General features: G+C 34.4%; 2 protein-coding genes across 13 annotated transcripts in view; one reads left to right on the top strand and one right to left on the bottom strand.

Moving 5' to 3' along the window:
- Positions 1–5,541: 5,541 nt before the first annotated feature.
- Positions 5,542–6,462, top strand: LOC148622284 (uncharacterized). Its single transcript, XM_088574116.1, has 2 exons — positions 5,542–6,268; positions 6,311–6,462. Exons 1-2 carry the CDS (start codon positions 5,542–5,544, stop codon positions 6,460–6,462), a joined length of 879 nt encoding a protein of 292 aa, XP_088430242.1.
- Positions 6,463–15,687: 9,225 nt separating this feature from the next.
- Positions 15,688–21,230, bottom strand: part of LOC148622285 (dmX-like protein 2) — a 73,457-nt gene continuing 67,914 nt past the window's right edge. For all 12 annotated transcript variants that reach the window (XM_088572042.1, XM_088572041.1, XM_088572039.1 and 9 more), the window contains 2 exons: positions 20,785–21,002; positions 15,688–19,718 (listed from right to left, as the gene is read on the bottom strand). In XM_088572042.1, coding sequence (XP_088428168.1) covers positions 19,512–19,718; positions 20,785–21,002 — 425 coding nt within the window. In that variant the 3' untranslated portion in view covers positions 15,688–19,511. The remainder of the gene's footprint in view (positions 19,719–20,784; positions 21,003–21,230) is intronic.

Below are 21,230 nucleotides of genomic sequence, written 5' to 3' on the forward strand. Positions count from 1 at the left end.
ATTAGCCTAATACGACTTTCCGTCTAATAAAACTAGTGTAAATGTCTGAGCTACATGTATATGTTCCCTGGGCGTGAACTGTCCAGTCGTTTAAAATGTCGTTGTCGAAAGTTGACCAATGTATACAAGAGGGGTAGATAGGAGGTTCCTGCTCCATTTTGCTATCGGGTTCCAGACCTCCCCCAAGTTTTCTCTCCTTTACTGCCCATTGTAATATCCCGACAAGCTTGCACCATTAACTCCCATTCCTACCTCCCCGTAACTCCCGGGTTCCTGTCCTCGTGTCCAACCCCTCATAAATAATTTATTAATGAATAATTTGATACAAAAACTAAAGTTAACTTTGTAAATAGAAAAATAAATAAAATTATGTTCATATTATTAAAATGTACATGTATATTTTAATATAAAAAGAGAGGATATGGAGTGAATTTGCGTATGATAACACTTCACATGATATATTGAAAATATCATATTGTCACTCAAGGAACAGGGTTTTATTCCTGTTCTACATCTTGATATTGTGCAAGGGTTTTCAACAATTTTATAGTTCATATACCCTCAAACCAGATCAAAAAGGCCCATATCGTACACTTAAGTGGAATTCTTTATAAAAGTAAGCCTGTCTAAGCATTTCTGTTAGAAACTGCCCCAAATTTACATGAATATTTATATTTCTAAATACATTTAAATTGTTTGTATGCACAAAAAATAGATAGCAACCAACAATTTGTTTCAATACTCCGTTCCGATAATCGAATAGTTACCAGTACCTACTTGTAACCATTCAATTAACGAGACGGGGACAATAAAAAAAGTTTTCTTTTAAGTAAATAGAACTCAACACTTCGCCCGATTTTCAGAGTAAACTCGGAAATATTTTATAAATTAGGTACATTTACTCTGTACTCGAAAAAAAAATTGGGATTAGGTACTCAAGGCTAACATGACGCAGTACTCGCTACTTGAAGCTAAGAAGTACTCGGTACTCGAGGGAGAGGGGGTTATATCTCAACTTAGGACCCAACCGATTTCGGCAAATGCTCTATGTAGACATTGGTTTCCTGTCGTCCTTCGAACACAAAGTTCTCCCCGTAATTTATACGACAGTCACATTGAAATTTCGTCCCCGTAATTAAAACATTAAAATTTACCAATGATGAACTAAAATGCCTGCCTAATATTCACCAAATACTATTAGATGATTTTCCCTAAAACTGGTGAGCTTCCGGGGGCTGTGCCCCACTCAGGCCCCTACCAAGGGGTTGCAATTGACCCACTGGGGGCTTTGAGCGGCACCCAGATCCCCTCGCCGTATTTTCTGTGTCTATATATCTGTAAATATCTAGCTACGCACCTGCCTAACAAATCAACTAAGTTATAAACAGACAAGGGTTATTTCCAACATTTTAGTTTCTAGTGCTTTCTGTCCATTTCAGTACTAGTAAATCATTTTTAGGAACACGAATATGTTATCCCTAGTAAATAAAACTTTTCCGGAAACAAAATTTGGAATGAGCCGATAACTGCTTGGGTCTTCCTTGAACTCTGCAAAATGTCTTCGAATATAGAAAAAAAACAAGCACAATTATGAATAGAATAAGTCTTGCAGAAAATGTCCTATACGGGGTTTTATTCATTTATCGATATCTTTCTCATTTCAATAAAACTCTTTCGCCAGCAAGGTTGTCAAAGTTCGGCTAGCACGCGCTAAATTGGGCGTGGTTTGTGTCTGCGCAAATATTAATTCTCATGATTTTTTAAGCCGTCGTTTTGCTTTTTCACCATATGATAATTAAAATGCGCAAAAAGGTGACTTCGCGCCATGGAACATCATACAATTACGGCCCTCTAAGGAGGTGAATATACAAAATTGTCAACCCAAACTAGGGTTATTTCCTTGAGGGCTTTTGCCCGACGGGAATAACCTTAGTGAGGTTGACAATTTTGGAGATTCACCGAATTAGAGTGCCGTAATTGTTTTATTATACCGAACAAACAAAGGGAAAAAATGGCCGCGCCCAGTCGTAATTTGCAAAGATGGGTTATACACCTACTCTTGTATTTTTGATTGGTTATTTACCTGTGAATAAAAGGGTTATTCAATGATGGCATAAATTTTGGGGGTTATTCAACCTTTCTTGCGATTAAAACAAAAAATATCCAAGTTAATTTATGTCACGTGATTATATTTCATCCAATAGAATTAATCCTTTATTATGTAAGGTATATTAAGATTAAATACAGGTAATTAGAATCCGTCCGCGCGAGACCCGAGAGGGTAGTCAAGGACGTTAAAAAAACCCTTAGTAGTAGTAAATTAGAATATAAGTAAGAAACACTCAGTATTTCAGTTGTTGTCTTCTGATATTTAAGTAAAATAAATTTGTTGTAATCCATTACAACATTTATAAGAAACAGCATTGAAACCAATGACTTAAAACACTGGACAAGTTTTTGTTTTATGTAATTGCCTTTAGCAGTGAATTTCCAAACCGTATATAACATAACATTGATATCCATAGGAAACAACAAAACGCGTGAATGATAATCTACACGTACGAAAACTGTAGCTAATTCTAATTTAGTATTCGCATATTGACGAAAGATATAAATAATATTTATATTCATTATTTATTATGATTTGCGTAACCTTTATTTACCTTTATGTGGCGCAAAGTGAAAGAGTAATTAAGGGAACCAAGGTTATAGCGGTAATCTAAAGAATGCAATCCAGGGACAAAGACTAGACATGGAAAACAGACATACAAAACAAAGAATATAAAGTAACTAAAATCATACATACAAAGTAACAAAAGCAAATGAGCAACTCGGACTCCACAAAAAACTGGGAGCATGGACCAGGTGCACCGGTAGGGTAAGCGTTACCTGTTAAATTGCTTCCTGTGGTGCAAAAATAATACATACCCATGGCGCAAAAGTAATATAGCTAAATTACATATTTGACGCGAAAGTAAGACGCCCCTTTAATCTCATATGAATTCGGATGTGTATTACCAATCACTACATACATTCCGGTAGAGTGGAGGAACATCAAAATTAATATTCAAGTAAAACATAATACTGACTTCAGTGACCTTTTTGACAAAACATAAATAAAACAATAAGGCCTTCCAGCTAATAAAATAATATTATTACGTGTGTCACGAAGCAAAAGTTCCCCCATAACACAAGTTTCCAAAAGAAAATATCACAAAATATGGATTGCCCATAGGTTGCGATATGGACCAGAAAACTGATATTGCGCCTTGCCTATGGCTCGGTTTTTCTTGGTCCATATCACTACCCTTGGACAATCATTATCTATTCTGTAATGGAACAAACCTATTATATCAAATGTTCCGAAAGGAATTTTCATTATAAAATAACCAACAAGAAATGTTCCATTGGAACTTCTGTTATAAAGATATACGTTGACAACACATGGAAAAGGAACCATAATTGTCCTATTAGAATTTAAAAAATGTCCTTGACTACAAGGATTTCACACAGCAATCACTAACGGAGATTCCGTAAGGAGCGGCCGTTGACAGATGTTGGTTCGGAGACTAGCCTTTGGAAAACACGATGTACTTAACCGAAAGGTTAAGTGTTAAGAGGGCTTGACTGGTATATCGATGCTCTGGGTTAAAATCCGACGATGTTTGGAAGCGCTCCCCGACCAAACCTCGAAGTATGTCGACTGTATAAACAGTTGTTATAGGATTTCTTTTAATGCCAGTAGCATATCAAAAACAAATACATGTATATTTACTAATTTTTAGTAATTAAAAGTTTTTTCCCCATTTATGATGTAAAATAACAAGACAGTTATAGAATGCGCTTTCGAAAAATGTCATTACCTGTGTCTCATACTCTTAGGTTAGGGAACTACCATTTGATTTTTATAGGGGGGCTAGGATCAAGTTCGAAATAAAAAAATCATAGAATATCAGGCCCTCAGAAAAAAAGACGTGATCTATTTTTGTCCACACATTTTTTGTTTATCTAAAAAAATCTGGACTCTGTACCAAAGAAAAAAGGCAGACTCTTTGTTTCATTGGTTAAGAGATAGTTTTAGTAGAAACTTCATTTCTTCATGGTTTAAACCCGAGCCTGTTGCAATAGACTATAATCCCTGTAACGTAATGGTCATTCAGTGACTGAATACGGTTGAGGGTGTTAACAAAACATGGACAGGTGATACGTTCACCGTTGGGGACCAAATTTATTTGACATTTCCTCTTTCATAAGTGGACAAAGAAATCATACTTCACACTACGAAATCTTGTGATAATGAGCATTACAAAAAATAACGGTAAACCCTTCATGCGGCGTTTGACCACAAACATTGATTTATTCACGCAGAGCCACTACGTTTCGATAGGTTTCATCAATATCAATGGTTAGGTATATATCCATTTAGTTCATAAAGTCCATTAATATTATACATTTCCAATATCTCTTTCGTTAACAGGAAAAACATGCACGTAATGGATGTTAGCATAACATCAACAGTTGCATGGCGTTCTCGTTGGTATAGGTACCAGTATCGAACTGCATATCCCTGAGCGGGTGCTATAAAAAATATAGGGCATTTTCTTTTTGCCTCTCTACTAACTAATGTTATGTCTAAAGATATGAACAATGACATAAAATAGAGCAAACATCACACTATAAGATGACAAACTTTTTTTAAAAGAAAATCTATCATAACGAAAAATGTCAACTGAAAAGATAGGTTTGATGAGTGCAAAACGAAAATCAATGTAGAGAAAATGGCTATTTATAGTTCAAGGCTACTTTTCTGTCCAATCTTCGTGGACTCACCCTATTTTCTTTGCGGGAAATTATTTTTTCACATGCCCTTAGAAATGCTACATAAATGAAAATTTTATTGAATCAATTTATATATATATTTTTTTAAAATCCTAAAAATATGCACTTCACTATAGAAGTCTATTGGAAAATTAATACGATACTGAGACCTATATACGCAGTCTATTGGACGGAAAACTATTTAATCATCCAGAAAGCTTATTAACTAGAAAAAATCAAAATATTATGGTCTGTAGCCTTTTGTCAGAACCCACTAGCCCAGTAATAAAAAAAACTTCGATCAAGTGAGCAGACTACACTTGTATGCATCTTAGAACTTCATATTCTTATATGATCTGTTGTCTAGAATTGATAGTGAAAAAAACACAACAAATACTGGATGAAGGAACATCAGGCACCCCTAGATGATACTTGTTAGAGTTTGTATATTTCTAGTAAAATTTGATTGAACAATAATGATAGTTTGAATGTTTCTCACAGTTATTTTAATTTCTTGTCTAATCGTACTAATAATGTATATTGACTTAATAGAAACTGTTTGACACCGCAATCATAGTTCTTCTGAAATAAATTAAAATTAAAAGAAAGCATGTCCTAACAAAGTAAGGATATGTATATATATATATATATATATATATATATATATATTGTATTACTTCTAAAGTTGGTATTAATTTGTCTGTAAATACCCGACCAATAAACATGGAATATCATACCACCGAGCCAGAAGAAGAAACACAAGTTAAACCTATTAAAGCCTGTGACAGCGAGCTAAACAACAACGAGGATAGTGGTAGCCCAAAACCTGGTATGTCATATATTGCTTTAATATCACTAGCAATACAAAGTACACCGTCCAGAAAAATGCTATTGTCAGAAATATACAGTTGGATAACGGAAAACTACCCCTACTACAAGATGGAAGAAAGAAGCTGGCGAAACAGTATAAGACATAACTTGTCGTTAAATGAATGTTTTGTCAAAAGTGGAAGGTGTGAGAATGGTAAAGGAAATTTTTGGTCAATTCACCCTGCAAATATAGATGATTTCTCGAACGGTGATTTTCGTCGAAGGCGCGCTCGTCGTCGCGTAAGAAAGTGTGACGAAGAACTTCAGAAGCTAGTATCATGTGAAGACGATGCTGACGACGATAGTTCTATATCGGAAGAACCATGCTGTACTATTGTACCAAGCAACGCGTATGTGCCAATGACAGGCGTATGGGTTACAACGGAGTACCTTGTATCATTGTATGGCGCGAACGCTATCATGTCACAGGAGGAGAGAGTTGAGTATTACAATAGAGTCGATGTACCTAAGGAATATACAACACAACAAACTGCAAACCGAAGCGCTTATGTCCGTGTGAACTCCGACAGTGATCAAAATGCTCATAGAGATATATGTCATCCAGGGTTCGCCAAATCGTGTCATAGTTTTGTAACCCAACAACCATATTCAGGAATAATAGCGCACCCATCCGGGTTCAATCATTCATCAACTGTTAGTGTGAATGTGAATGTTAATGTACAAGGAGTTCATTGTAGCCAAAAAGATATGCTTCCGACCTGGCACGACACATTTAGCAGGTTAAAGACAGATATGTACTGTAATAACTATTGAGAAAACGGTAACTTATTATAAAGTATGCAAGTTTATATTTTAAAAAAATCTCTATCAAATAGGAATCAGACAGCATAAATAGATATGAAGCCACGAGCTGTAAGCAAGTGCTTTAAACCTTGAACTATTGAAGCACAGTTGGTAATTTTGCACCGTTTTAACTACTACAAATTAAATATGATCATATTTGCGATTCGTATTCTTTCTTATAATCATTGAAGCAAATGTAGTACCCAAATGATCCCACCAAACTACACTATCTGCCACCAAATCGTTTCTATTTATTATACAGAGGAACAAGGCAACACCTCCCCTCTAACAGTTCAACTATAGCCCCTGATTCTTTATGTTAGTCCAAACAGTTATTATTGCTCTTGCTGTTTTAACTCTGCAAGCCTTCCAGTGTCAATGGTGACAGAACACAAAATCCCAGAACAAAACAAACCAGCAATCAAGATTGTTCACCAGTGTTACAGAGTGTTCGATAAACCGATTCCATTTATTGCACTTTAGCCATATGTTTTCTTGCAAAAAATGTTTTATATGTTTTGGAAAACTAATCGGGTGGTGTTAAAAGTTTTGTATCCCCACTTCGCGGGCGTAGTATCCGTCAGTTGTTTTCTGCAACTACATATAACAGCAATTTTATTTAATAGCTGCTTTTCGATAGGTAATAGTATATCTTAATTATCACAGGAATTTCGTTTAACTTTATTGTTACCGGGATGAGGGCGGGGAATAAGTTTTTCTACCTAATTTTGATGCGTTATAACAAAAAACCAACAACAATATTTTGAACTAGATTACAAATTAACAGAAGGATTTGTTTTTGCTCAACATATTTCAAGTAAAATATTAATATTTTATATCCATGTCAGTAAGTGTCGGAAGACGCTTGGCGTGCAACCTGCAAGATACGTTCCCGATGTTTATTTTTAAGCAATGTGCTAGAGTGTCATGATATGGACCAATGTTTGAGACTGTTTTGCTGTTGAACCCGTATTTCCCTTGCAACCTGCAGCAAAACAAAACAAAGATGTACACAAATATCGTGAAAATAAGATTATTGCATTTGTTTATGTTCTTGAGACCTTAAACTTGTAAAAAGGAAGCTGATGATGTTGAATGTGACGCTTCTTGATAAAATGATATAAAAATTATAATACCATCCACGGGGCATAGTTAAAATCCAACACCACCCAAAGAGAGATAACTCCCATTAAATTGTATTGGCTTTTAATTAGACTGGTTCCCGATCGCAATGTTCAGTAGTCCCGAGAACCAGGATAGCTTTTAACTATCTTCTTTGAAATTACTACGCGGCCAAGCGGCAAAACTAGTTTGGGGTCTCGATTTACCAGTTCGACAATATTTAGCTGAAAATTAACACTTAAAAATGTTTGATATATCATTCATTTAGGATATCGGTGAAATATTTAAAGTTTAAAAGAGAATCACGCATTAATTTGAAGACAGCATTTCCGTTCGTTAAGTTATCTACCGGAAGGCCTTTTGTCATTCTTATACTTACAATACTCGAAGCCACTCACGTGACTTCCGAGTAAAAAGTGTAGAATAAAAAAAGGACCGAACACTAATCCTATCAATAATCAAGTCCAGTAAAAAATAATTCGGACAAAATAGATATTACATCACCGGAATACTGTGACCGCGATTGTCATGACTTGGTACATGCATTTTAAACGAAATGGTGGGTTAAATCTAGGTTTTACAGCGCCAAACACCTCTCTTCCATTGCGGCGAGAATATACCTGTCGTGCTTAAATACAATTTGAGTGCTACATTGTCATAATCGGTAAATCAGTGGTAATATCAGTACAAAAACTTACGGACTATTTAGTCTTTCAAATATCTATGTATTTTTTCTGTAAAGAATGGCGGAGTGCTAGGGACCCTGAAATCAATAGTATTTTATGTTCCGAAGTATTTTGTTAAGAGGTAGGCCGAGTGCAGTATCTTCATGGGTAAAGCAGTATTAGTTTTTGACACATTTTAACACAGAGACTTCCGGTTCATCATTGACACAAAAACTAGTTTTGACAAAAAATTGCACAAAATTTGAAATTCAGAAAATAAGCTGAAAGAAGTTCTGCTTTTAAGAGTGCTTATTAAAGACCTTTACCTTTGATCCCTTAAAATAAAAACCATGAGATACCTAATAAACACAACCGGGAATTTTCATAAGTAATATACAAAGCAAAAAATCCACCTTTTTGACCAGAAGTAAAAATTTGTAGGTTTGTATGGTTTGGTTTTTTTGTTTTGTTTTGTTTTGTTTTGTTTTTGTTTTTGTTTTTGTTTTTGTTTTGTTTTGTTTTGTTTTTGTTTTTTGTTTTTTTTTTTGGGGGGGGGCTGTTGCCCAATATTGTACCTAGTAATTTAAAAAAAAGTCAAAGATAAGTCTAATCTAAAAATAAAAACCTGAAAACAGAATTTCAAAGGGATTACATCGACAACAAAATCACTAACTTAGATTAGCAATAAACTGTTCCCTCTTTTAGCCCCTTATTTAAAAAGGGGGGTAAAAATCCCAAAACACTACAGGGTCCTCCATCATGTCACTAGGAGTGTTAAATTTAAAAAAAAATCAGATTAGTTTCACACAAGCTATCATAAATGAACAAAACTTAACGGATCCAAATATATGACCGCAAAAATAACTTGCATTCGTATAAATCAAGAGGCCAAGTAGCCTAAACAGGATCATTTCATCAATAAGAAGTTTCTATTTATTATAGTTTTCAGGATATTGGCTGAAAACTGCCCAAAACATATTTTTCGCCTATCTAGGGCAATAACTCTAACAAGGAGTTGCCTGACAACTTGGATCGCGGCACAACCCTGTAGCTAAAATCTGGCATCGGGTAGAATTGTTCGTCATGATGGGATGGACCTACGAAAGAATTTTCAGAAAGATCTGTTGACAAATGAATGAGTTATGGGCACTGAAATTGGTCTTTTCCTAGAATTTTACATTTCAAACTGTGAAAATCTTCTCCTCTGAAACTACTATTGAATTGAAACAAAATTTAGCATAACTGTTATTTAGAATATTTTAAACAATTTGTGCGTTGGGATTTTGATATTCGGGAAAACATGGCTGCCATTACTAAGAATTGACCATAGGGGTCAAATTGCAGAATTTTGCACGTAACTCAAAAGGAGTTGGGTTTATCTAAAATTTGGCAGGGAGTAAAATTGTTCCCCTTGACCGGTGACCATGCCTCGACACTACGTGTGATGGGGCATAAAATTCAATACTATATTGTAATTTCGTAAAACAGGAAGTTGATACCAGAGAGCAACAAAACATATAAGGCCGACCATAAAGAAATTGTTCGTTGCTGTTTATCGACCTACTCATTTAAAACCCTACCTACTACAATGTTATTTTCCACACAATTCCAAGACATTTTTTTAATTTTACTTTTAGCACATTTCTTTTAAAAGTAAAGCTTTTTAAACATTTTTCAGAAAAAAAAACATTCACCTATAGTAATTACCTACATGCGAAATTTTGAGTAGATAAACAGCAAACCAACATTATTTTTTAAGAATGGCCTCGGCCAAACATACCAAAATTTGAAATCAATGCGAGAAAATTGTGACGGAACTTTCGAATGGACGGTACTGATGATGACGGACGGACGGACAGGTGTTTTCAAATATACTCCATACTAGTTGAGTGTGGCATAAAATTGTGTATATGAGACACGGGTTTATACAATAGGAAAGAAATAGAAATATGAATTACTAGTACTTGTATTCAAAGAGACAACAATTCGACCATTAAGTAAAAACTATCAAAGGCCACCGAAGAGTCATCTAGCAGGGAACGATTCGACCCCCGGATGTGCCAGCCTGTGGTTTACATAATATCTAAATATCATTGTAATTGCTATATTTTACTACAAATTCAATATAGACTAGCTTTATAAATATTATATTTCCTAAAAAGTATCAAAGTCATACCATTTTGTCGACCTTAAAGTGGACCTTCACCATTTCACCATTAAATTAAACAGCAGAAAATACAGGTAAAGGTGACTTTATCCCTAGTGAATTCAATCATCTTAAACTATAATATAGTTCCTGCGAAATATATATTTTAGGTAGCCATAGATCTTGACCCGGGGATATGGAGGACCAAATGGCGATTCTGTAGAACTAACTGTAGCACTTTCAGAAGAAGAGCTAGAACACGGTTCAGCTTCCTGTGGTGATTTAGTAACACTCCGTTTAAACAATCGGAACTCCTCAGCCTTTCTAGAAGTAAACCGTTATTTTTTAAGTGTAGCGGAAATTGTCGAGTAGTCTGTTTAAAATAATCATCAATCTTCTTCATTTTGAAATTTGACCGGTGTCACGACTAGCCGGAACAATAAAAGAGAAAAACATGTTGTAACGACAACTATTTAGACCCTGAAAGGTGTAACACTCACAAGGTATTCAAGATATCATTACCAATAGGGAGACAATGTACCGCAGACACTGAAGACACTTATTTTTCACATACATGTACATGTATGTTTGTAGCATTTTATGTTATGAATGTACCTTACAATATCCTTAAGAATCCTTGTGTGGTGACTTTTGATCTGGCAAAAACCATGGCCTATGTTACTAAAACAGATCATAGGGGGTCAATTGAAAATTTTTGGAAATAACTCGTAAACAAATATGTTGAGCTAAATTCTGACTAGGTAAAATTAATCAGCATGGTGATATCGACCTATGCCGAAATTTTCATAAAGATCTCTTGACCAATGTCGGAGTTGTTGCCCTTAAAGAGTAAAAAAACGACTACCAGAGATTGGTTTCATAAAATGAAAACCCGGTAGACAACTAAGATGCTCTTTATTGATCAAATGATTCTTGTGACAATAGTACAGTGAGGTCAAGAGTCCAGCTTTAGACAGCTAAAAGACTATTTATGACCAGGTGAGCGGGTCAGGCTCTCTAGAGCCTGTAGTTCACCATTCAAGGGCAATACCTCTAACAAGGAGTCAGCCGACAACTTTGACTCAATGCAGACTTTTGTAGGCCTTATAATGAGAATCATTTCGCCAATTGATAGAATTTGGCTAAATTTACGGTTTTGGAGGTATAAATGAAAAATTTCTGTCTGACCCCCATGATCTATTTTTAGTAATAGCGGCCACGTTTTTCAACAGATCAATAATACCAACATCAGCTCTATGCAGAACACCCTAAGGGACATCCATACCAAGTTTGGTTCTAATTGGTCTCGTATTTTCAGAAGTGAAGGTTTTTGAAAGAAATAACATTAAAAACACGGAAAAAAACGTTGAAAAAGGGCAGTAACTCCAACATAGATTCACAGATTAAAACAAAAATTCGACCACAGATAGATTTCATCATGTCGAACACATTTAACAATGTCAGAATTTGGCTAAACCTAACGGTTTTGGAGATATATGCAAAAATAACATCGGTCTGACCCCTATGTTCTATTTCTAGTATCAGCGGCCATGTTTTTCGACGGATCAAGTCCCTATACAAGTTCTGTGCTGAATACCCAAAGGAACTTTCACACCATACGAAGAAGGGATGGCAATAGCTCACATGGCCAATGGCCAGGTGAGCTAAAAAATCAATTAAAGAGCAATCAGAGGAACCAAAATTCAAGCGGAAATCAAAAGAATGCAATCCAGGGACAAAGACCAGACACGGAAAACAGACAAACACAACAAAGAACATAAAGTAACTAAAATAATACAAGTCATACCAAGTAACAAAAGCGAGCAATTCGGACTCCACTCAAAACTGGGAGAGTCCTCTGCTTTTCTAGAAACACCCATCGAGTTGCTCATAAAAAGTCAAGTCCGGGTATACGAAAAAGGAAAGGAAAACTATGATACGTTGAACAAATCAGTTTATGGTGCAGATGGATACACAGTAACGATCTACGAGTTCATGATGACAACGATAAAACTTCTGTAGTGATTACTTCAATCTTGTAGCAACATAAACCTATTCCAGAAGCCTAATTATAGGAAGTCTAGCGCGATACAAAAAGTCTGCGTAGTTTCGGCAAGCTCTGGCATAGCGTATGAGTTGTGACATGAACACCCCCTACGCAGGTGCTGAAGGGATGTTGCCACAGAAGAAAGGGAAGTTGACAACTCTGCATGAAAAGTCATCACGTTTGTCGTAAAGTTTGGTCAATAGTTTTCCCTTACCATCGATTTCTAAGTGTAGATCAAGATATGAAACTGACTTCACAGTGTCTGTAGTATTCCTTATCTCAAGTTCTTTGGGGTAGATGCGATGTATCAAATCCCCAAAATTAGGATTGTTTAAAGATAATACGTCATCTATATAGCAAAAAATGTGGTCGCGAAGTTCATTACATATTTCCTCAAAACTAAAAGCGTGACTGTCAGATCTAAGGACACATGAATGGTCATAATCTAAGAACTAAAAGCTTGACTGTCATATCTCCCGTTCTAAGTAAAAACTATCGTAGGGAAAGAGAGGAGTACTGGATACGCAGACTTAGGTACTTCAATACATTACGAATGCAATGACAACATAAAAAGTATAGGAAACCTTTGAACAATAGCATAAATTAGATGAATTCATTTGACAAAAATCCAAGACGGGAAAGGACCCGTAGCCATCGCCATTATACGTCACCCAAGTTAAATGATGTCTCCACAGATGGTCTCCTTCCTTCCATACAAAAACCTCTTGAACTTTACCACATTCGAACCAAACTCTATTCTATACCTTTCACTCTACTACACCCCTTTTCAAAACAAGTCTTGACACTCCTGTTTCTGACCCTACCTCATCCTTATACAGACTTGTTGCCATTATTTTGGATATTGGTTTCCACAGGCGGCTCTTTAATTGGGGGAAAATCAAGATGAAGAAAAACGATCATTTCTGCCGCTACCGATTCTCAACAAAGATACAGATGCAATTAATTTGGCTAACACCCTCCATCACAAAAACGTTACCAACAAAATTCCCCAATATTTCAAAGACAAATCAATACCGATTATTTCATATTCCTATACTTCACCAATTGCATCCAAAATTTTCAATTTTAAAAGGCTATTGCAGAACCTCGAGATTGAGGACTTCAACGCTAATTCACTGTTCTTGCAGAAACTCTCTATTCAAATATGGTCCTTCCGGTCACGTTGTTACGGGAGATTTAACCATAATGATCGAGAACAAATCTCTGCGTAATATCCTTTCTAAAGATCCCAAGTACCGTGAATCACGCTCCATAAACTGGAATTATAACTTTAAAGTTCTTTTAGATGCCGTGGAGGACTACGCAAGAAAATGGATAAAACGAGAACAAGAAGACATTGATTCTCTGTCAGAGTTGTTAAAGGCCGTGAGGTCTTTAATTTTGAAACGAATGAAAGTTTTAAGTGAGTCAATGAGTGCCAATGCTACATCAGTTTTCAAAGACCCCGATGTAGCAAAAATATTGCCTACAATACATGACAAATATGTTGTCGTACCAGCAGATAAAGCCCAAAACAACATTGTTTTGTCTGCAAAACGTTTACATCCAATGTTTATTATCAGAGGTAGAAGTAGAAAATAATAACAGTGATAAGACCTATACTTCTACCACGCTATCCAAAAGAAGAGATTGTGGAAAACCACAAATCTGTGCTATCCTCTTTTGGTGTCTCTACCAAAGAAGATGATTGTGATTTACCGTCTATGTACTGGATTTCTAAACTCCACAAGAATCCTTACAAACAACGTTACATAGCTGGATCTGCAAAATGTACCACCAAACCTCTTTCAAATCTTTTAACTTCTACACTCACAGCTGTCAAAGAGGGTTTGCAGTCCTACCACAACACTTGTTACTCCCGTATTGGTATTAATTTAATGTGGATCGTGAAAAATTCGAAAGATCTTCTGGTGACCATCAGTTCAAGACTATTATAAGAATATTGATAGCATTAAAACCTATGAATTTTCAACACTGTATACTTCTATTCCCCATACTCAGTTAGAATCCCGTCTTAAAACATTATGCATCATTGTTTTTTTTTTTTTTAAAAGATGGTACAGCTAGATACAAAATAATTTTAATATATATTTCTTGGTAGAGATTCCTCATACTTCGTAAGAAATAATCCCAAATATACAGAAGAATAGGTTAACAAAATGCTGGAATTTTTAATCCACAACAAATTTGTCCAGTGTGGTGGACGCGTTTTTCAACAGACGGTCGGCATTCCAACGGGAACAAATTGTGCTCCTCTACTTGCTGACCTATTCCTTCACTCGTATGAGGCTGACTTTATAGCTGATCTGATCGGAAAGAAAGAATATCGTTTAGCTAGATCCTTTAATCTCAGTTTCTGCTACAATCCTATTTTTGGGGATTTTACATCGCATCTACCCCAAAGAACTTGAGAAAAAGGAGTCTACAGACACTGTGAAGTCAACCTCATATCTTGACCTAAACTTAGAAATCGATGGTAAGGGAAAACTAATGATAAAACATTACGACAAACGTGATGACTTCATTCAGAATTGTCAACTTTCCTTTCATCTGTGGCAATATCCGTTCAGCACCTGCGTATGGAGTGTTCATAGCACAACTCATACGTTATGGCAGAGCTTGCCGAAACTATGCAGACTTTTTGTATCACGCTAGACTTCTAACAAGTAGGCTTCTGGAACAGGGTTATATTGCTACAAGATTGAAGTCATCACTACAGAAGTTTTATGGTCGTCATCATTTGTGGATCGATAAAGTGTATCCATCTGTGCCATGAAAACTGATTTGTTCAACGTGTCATAGTTTTATTTATCTTTTTCGACTACCATGGACTTGACCTTTTATGAGCAACTTGGCCAGTGTTTCTAGAAAAGCAGAGGACGCTTACCCTACCAATGCATGTGGTCCATGCTCCCAGTTTTTAGTGGAGTCCTAGTTGCTCATTTGCTTTTGTTATTTTGTATTATTTTAGTTACTTTATATTCTTTTTTGTGTATGTCTGTTTTCCATGTCTGGTCTTTGTCTCTGGATTACATTCTTCTGATTACTGCTAGAACCTTAGTTCCCTTCATTACTCTTTAAATGTCAAGCATTTATTTTTGGCACTGATAACAATTGAATGAATATATATGTTGTGACGATTTTGATAGATCCCATGTAAATGTTAATAATAAGGGAATATTAAAACACTTAAATTAGTTCTTCTCTTTATTGGTGAAATTAAAATAAATTAAAAGATTACACATATTGAATTATGAATAATCAGCACTTATAATAAACATTAAATTGTGGAATTCATTCTAACATTTATAACATAACATAGACTTCATAAGTATAAGCACACAGACAACATTTACAAGACAAGATAAGAAACAAACTTAATACAAAATATCTTACCACACAATATCATTTACTTTTGACCAATCAGTAGTTAGAATATGAACCTGTATATTCTGAGACTAAGATGAGGGCAATATCACAGTGACAGGAACATATATAATCAATCATTTGAGTCGAAAGATAAAATGCCCAAAGTGATCACTATATTAAACTAGTCTAAGCTTTCTAGTAAGGATACATCCTACAAAATCCTAACAATAAATGTTCATTTCTTCTACTAGATAAGCACATAATTTTATATGTAAGTATAGGACATTTAACTGATACAATGTCTTCTATGATCAAGCTTATATTTTAAACTAAAAATGAAAAAAATAAAAGTCAATGAAGTCAGTATCCAGGTTTTTCAAGGGGCAGAAGTGGGATTTGTAAATAAGTCTTAAAATTTTCTGAAATGAAATTAATTTTTTTTCCTATAACTGTTTGGCTTTTAGAAGAATGTTCATAAAGATATAGCTGCATTAGTTTACTGACCATAGTATAAAAATATTACAGTTCTGTCACCAAAATCATCGTACACACATAAAGAAAATAAAATATAAAGCTTCTTTTTCAAGCCCATATAGTAAACACTTACACAGAAAATACAAATATGTAGACGACTTCAACAAATAATAAAGTGAAGACAGCTAACACAACTAAACAAATAATTTGTAGAACTAACGTTGATAAAAATAGAATTAAGGAAGAGGTCAGAATATCCCCTAAAAGATTTGAATGAACTGTTTTATTTTCACATTGTGGAGATTTAGGAGAAGAGAAAACATATACATGTATATCAATCCCACTTATATTGATATTGTCCCAGGCATTATCATGTGGTAATACCCTCCTGACTCTTAAACACACATTATACAATATAACGATCTTTTAACCAAAAATAACGGACTATTCTTCTATGATATGAAATAAATCTATAAAAAACAGTTTGTATCATTTGTTTATGATAATAAAGAAAAGGTTGTAATCTCCGTTGGTTAGAAAAACTATTGGTTTGTTTTCACAGGATACTTATAGAGTCACTCACTCAAACAGCTGAACAAAGCCACATAAATCTTACTTCTTTAAATGGTACCAAAAATAAAATAGTTTACTTACCTAAATATACTAGGAGCAAATTAATCTTAAGATTGAAAATCTTAAACATTATTTAGCTGAGCTACAGAACATGACATTATACAATACTAAACTTTTAAGATTTTTATTTGTATATTTTCTTTGATGTAACAGCCAGTCCATATAACATCATATCGACTGCCTCACTTTCAAATTAGGAATGTGATTTCATAACCTGATAAGTGGGTATGTTTCTTTTTTTTTCCAACATGAATGATCCAGAGACAACCACAGATATAAAAAGTATAATACAGTAAATAACTCACTTCACTTCATTTCAAACTGCAATATATGGACTGGTTGGTCATCCTAAAAATTCAAGACCTCAGCTATGTTTCAGTCCATGAAATTTTTGTGGGTGACCAACTGGTCCATATCCTCAGCATGTGCAGTAATTGCTGAATAACCCATCATTTCCATAAAATTGTCTGTACTAAGTCCAGACCATTGCAGTTGTTTCCAACTTCCTGGTTTTTGATATTGTCATTTGTTACATGGACTTTTCCTCCTTGACTAGTCCTGATTACTATTGCCAAAAGATTAGATATATTTTTTTTTATTACCCTTTAGGTCTACTTCCCACAAATAGTTCACATGGATATTGGATTGTACACAGATTATGTACCAGTACTTAAACAGATACAGTCAAACAACTTTCCTAAATCACAAATCTATCAAGCAGACATTAAAATCAACAACTTCAGATACATAGATATGAGAACAATAAAAACTAAAATTCAAATTTATTTATTTTTATCACATTAATTCATTTAATGAAAACAAATAAATAATAGTAATATCAATGAATGATACCAAGAAACTTTTACACAAATATAGGATTGACTCATTTGACTAACACCATCTTCAAGACTTAGTCTGAAAATGACAGTGTATTGACATATTTTGTGATGAAAGAAACTGCATGTAATATGAAAGACTACAATGTCTCCTAAAGACAAAAGTGTTGCTATATTGGGAACAGAACCCTACCACATAAAGTTCTGAATAAAGCTTGGTGTTTACATCTTAAAAAATTATTACAAGAGACAGTAGGACAAAAAACTGGATTCACATGATGCACAGTGTGTTTCAATTTAAGATGACTGTTGACATTGCAGACAGCTATGTACAACGTGTGTAGTACAAGTAAACTTGTTTGCTTTATAATGGTATGAAGAGGAACAAAAAATTAAGTCATACTGAGTAGTATATATAAATATGTCCTATATTTTCTGCAAAGGTTACAAGACCTTTTCAAATCATAATTTTTTTTCAACATCTATTACCATCTAAGAAGAAATGAATAGAAAAATACAATATTACACAATGTGTAAACATGTGTAAACATTAATTACATTAACAAACATAGTACTAAGTACAAATAATACAAACAATAACACATAAGACAGTTCTAATTAACCATAAAAATTTACCATCGGTAATAAAGGGCAAATTGTTTTCATTATGAATAATACGTCAATATATAACAGTAATAACAAACAGCTTACCCAATACACTCTACTGCATCCCAACCCCCTACATGGAATAACTTTACACACGGTAACTGACACCAAAATGTCCTAATTTAATGGAAGTCTTCTTCTTGAATTATTGTTACTTTAAAATCAGAAGTCAAGCAATAGAAATTAGAAAACTTTTCCATGAAGGCTCTACACCTTAATTCAATTATTATTAATTCAATAGTATGAATTTCTTTTGGAAAATACACTTAAGAAGGTGATTCATGCAAGTTAAATATCCATCAAGTTTTTTCTAATACTTATCTGGAGAAGTTTCATACCACGTAGCCAGTCTTAGTTTGTCATTTGGTTGCACTTCTGAGATAAAAAAATTATATATATTGTATATGAAATTGGCACTTTGCAAGAGTTACTGTTCTTGATTCGGTAGATTTAAATGGTAGATGAATGCATGGTTATCTCCAAAACACAGATCTGTATGCAGAAAGATCATTGTTATGTAAAAATATGCCATTTGTAGATTGAAAAAGCATTGTTTTACTCTGTGGGTTATAATAGCTGAACACAGCAGTAATTTTGTTTTTAAGATCTCATATTTATGAGTACTGTGCCTTGTTTAATTATCAGAATATACTAGCATGAATCATATATTCATTTTATTTATTTATTTTATCAGTTTACTGTGAACAATACATGTACTTTCTAAAATTAAAATTATCTAAGTAAATCTGTCAAAAACTACTTGAAAAGTAATGACAGTCTTGAATAGACAGTTATAATTTCTGCCTATTACAATTTCCTTTCATTGAAATTGTATTCCATGTGCATCTAGCCTAAATAGCTGAAAAATCATTCATACTTATTTTGAAAAAAAAAAAAAAAAATTAAAAATTAAAAAAAAAATAAAATTGTCTAATTAAAAAAAACAACACTACTTGTAAAAGTGGATCCATAACTAAAGCTGATCCCATCCCTTTAAACTCAAACACAAATCTACACTCAATGCTCTTATATCTCAAGGTCTATGACCAGTACCTAACAATCGTGTCCCTTTCAGGCAAAGCCCTGAACTTCATCGACCCATCAACACCACATGAAAACAGCTGATGACCTGGACTAACAGCTACCTGAGTCACACCAGATGCTGACCCCATGTTTCTGAAGAATGTATTTTTGCTGTGTTCTCCTTGGAATGATAAGATCACCTGGTGAGCATCCAATGCCCACACCTGGAAAATGAATAAAATAGTCTTTGAAAAAATGCTTCATAGGACATAGCTGCTTGATATGACTGCAGAGGTAAACCCAAACAGTAGGTACATGTATGAACACAACATCCAAGCTCAACATGGTGCAGAATAGCTCAAGTTTCTGACACAGAATGAAAGCAATAAACTAAAAGTTTAAAAAAATCAATATGCTTTTCGGGCCCCAAATTCCTAAACAGCAAGTCATTACATCCAAAATCAATTTCAAGTTTCATTTTGTTGTATGGCACCTTGATGTATAAAATATCTATGCACTTATACTCAAGTTATTGTACTGACATGAAGTGTCTATGGACTATGACAGACAAGAATGACGACATTGACTACATAATACCATTACACAACCATAAATAATTTGCAGTCATATAAAAAAGGGTACCCACATTTAAGAAGTAACACAAACAAAATGTAACAAATAGAAAGGTTGATGTAAAATTAAAACCAAAAAGGCCTCTATTTGGCTTTTTCTATGTTGACTGGTATCTTGTTTTTCAGAGTTTCACCCTTTAATGAGTATATCTGCTCATGAAGACATTGGAGAAACACCTCACTTTCTTTATTCAATATTTGTTTCCAGTTATGATGTCCTTTTATTCAAATTATCTTGCCTTCCTTTTATTACATCACAGCAGCATTGTTTATTAGACAGTTCATCGCGGTTTTCTCACTCTGAGGAGGTATATATAATTAATTTTGCCAACAATTGTTTACAACGCATTGCCTACACAGTTATCTCATATGATTAAGGAAAAGTGAATGAAATTTGACAGCTGTTTAAGAGAAAAAAAAAAGGTTTTAGAAATAATAAAACATACTTCCAATGACCTTAGGGGTTAAAGAACCATCAGCAAAATGACTGAAAAAATCGTTACAAAATATATTGCAGTGAACAAGACCCTTTATTATGGAATGGAAGTTAAACAGAAATTTTGTCACAAAAATAATTAGTTAAACTGAAATTATATCATGAAACATGAAATTAAATTGGGTTACAGAACAATTAAAAAAGTGGATTCTCTGTGCAAACCTTAACATCTCCTTCTGCAGACCCTGTAACAAAGTAATCTTCCTCAGGATCAATTGATAAACATCGCACTGCTGCATCATGAGCCTGGAATGTATGTCGTAATTGTCGCTGACGAATATCAAAAATACAAATCTCTCCCTTCCTTCCACCACTGATTAATAGTTGGTGATTTGGTGCATATACCAGTGCTGGACATCCATGCTCATGACAGGAGAAAGCTGAAGTTAAAAATCATAATTCAGAAGGGGTCACTAATATTTCAAAATAAAAAAAAACAACAACAAAAGTATTCACACTAATAGGTCTTAACCATAACAAGCCTAGGAGCCTGAATTGCTCATCTGGTTTACTTTTGCCTTTTAAAGGGTAATAACTCTAACAAGGAGTTGGGTCTTACGAACAACTTCTGGGTCAAATGGCCAGCCACCCAAAAAAACACACTGAAC

The sequence above is a fragment of the Perna viridis genome, chromosome 3, assembly GCF_037379345.1.
Source record: "Perna viridis isolate PV_CMFRI_1.1 ecotype Kerala chromosome 3, ASM3737934v1, whole genome shotgun sequence".
NCBI classification, from domain to species: domain Eukaryota; kingdom Metazoa; phylum Mollusca; class Bivalvia; order Mytilida; family Mytilidae; genus Perna; species Perna viridis.

Bases quoted from the DNA above. Each gene is read 5' to 3' on its own strand.
- LOC148622284 (XM_088574116.1), top strand. From the start codon at position 5,542: ATGGAATATCATACCACCGAGCCAGAAGAAGAAACACAAGTTAAACCT. The intron at 6,269-6,310 runs GTCATAGTTTTG...CAGGAATAATAG, and splicing joins TCCAGGGTTCGCCAAATCGT to CGCACCCATCCGGGTTCAAT.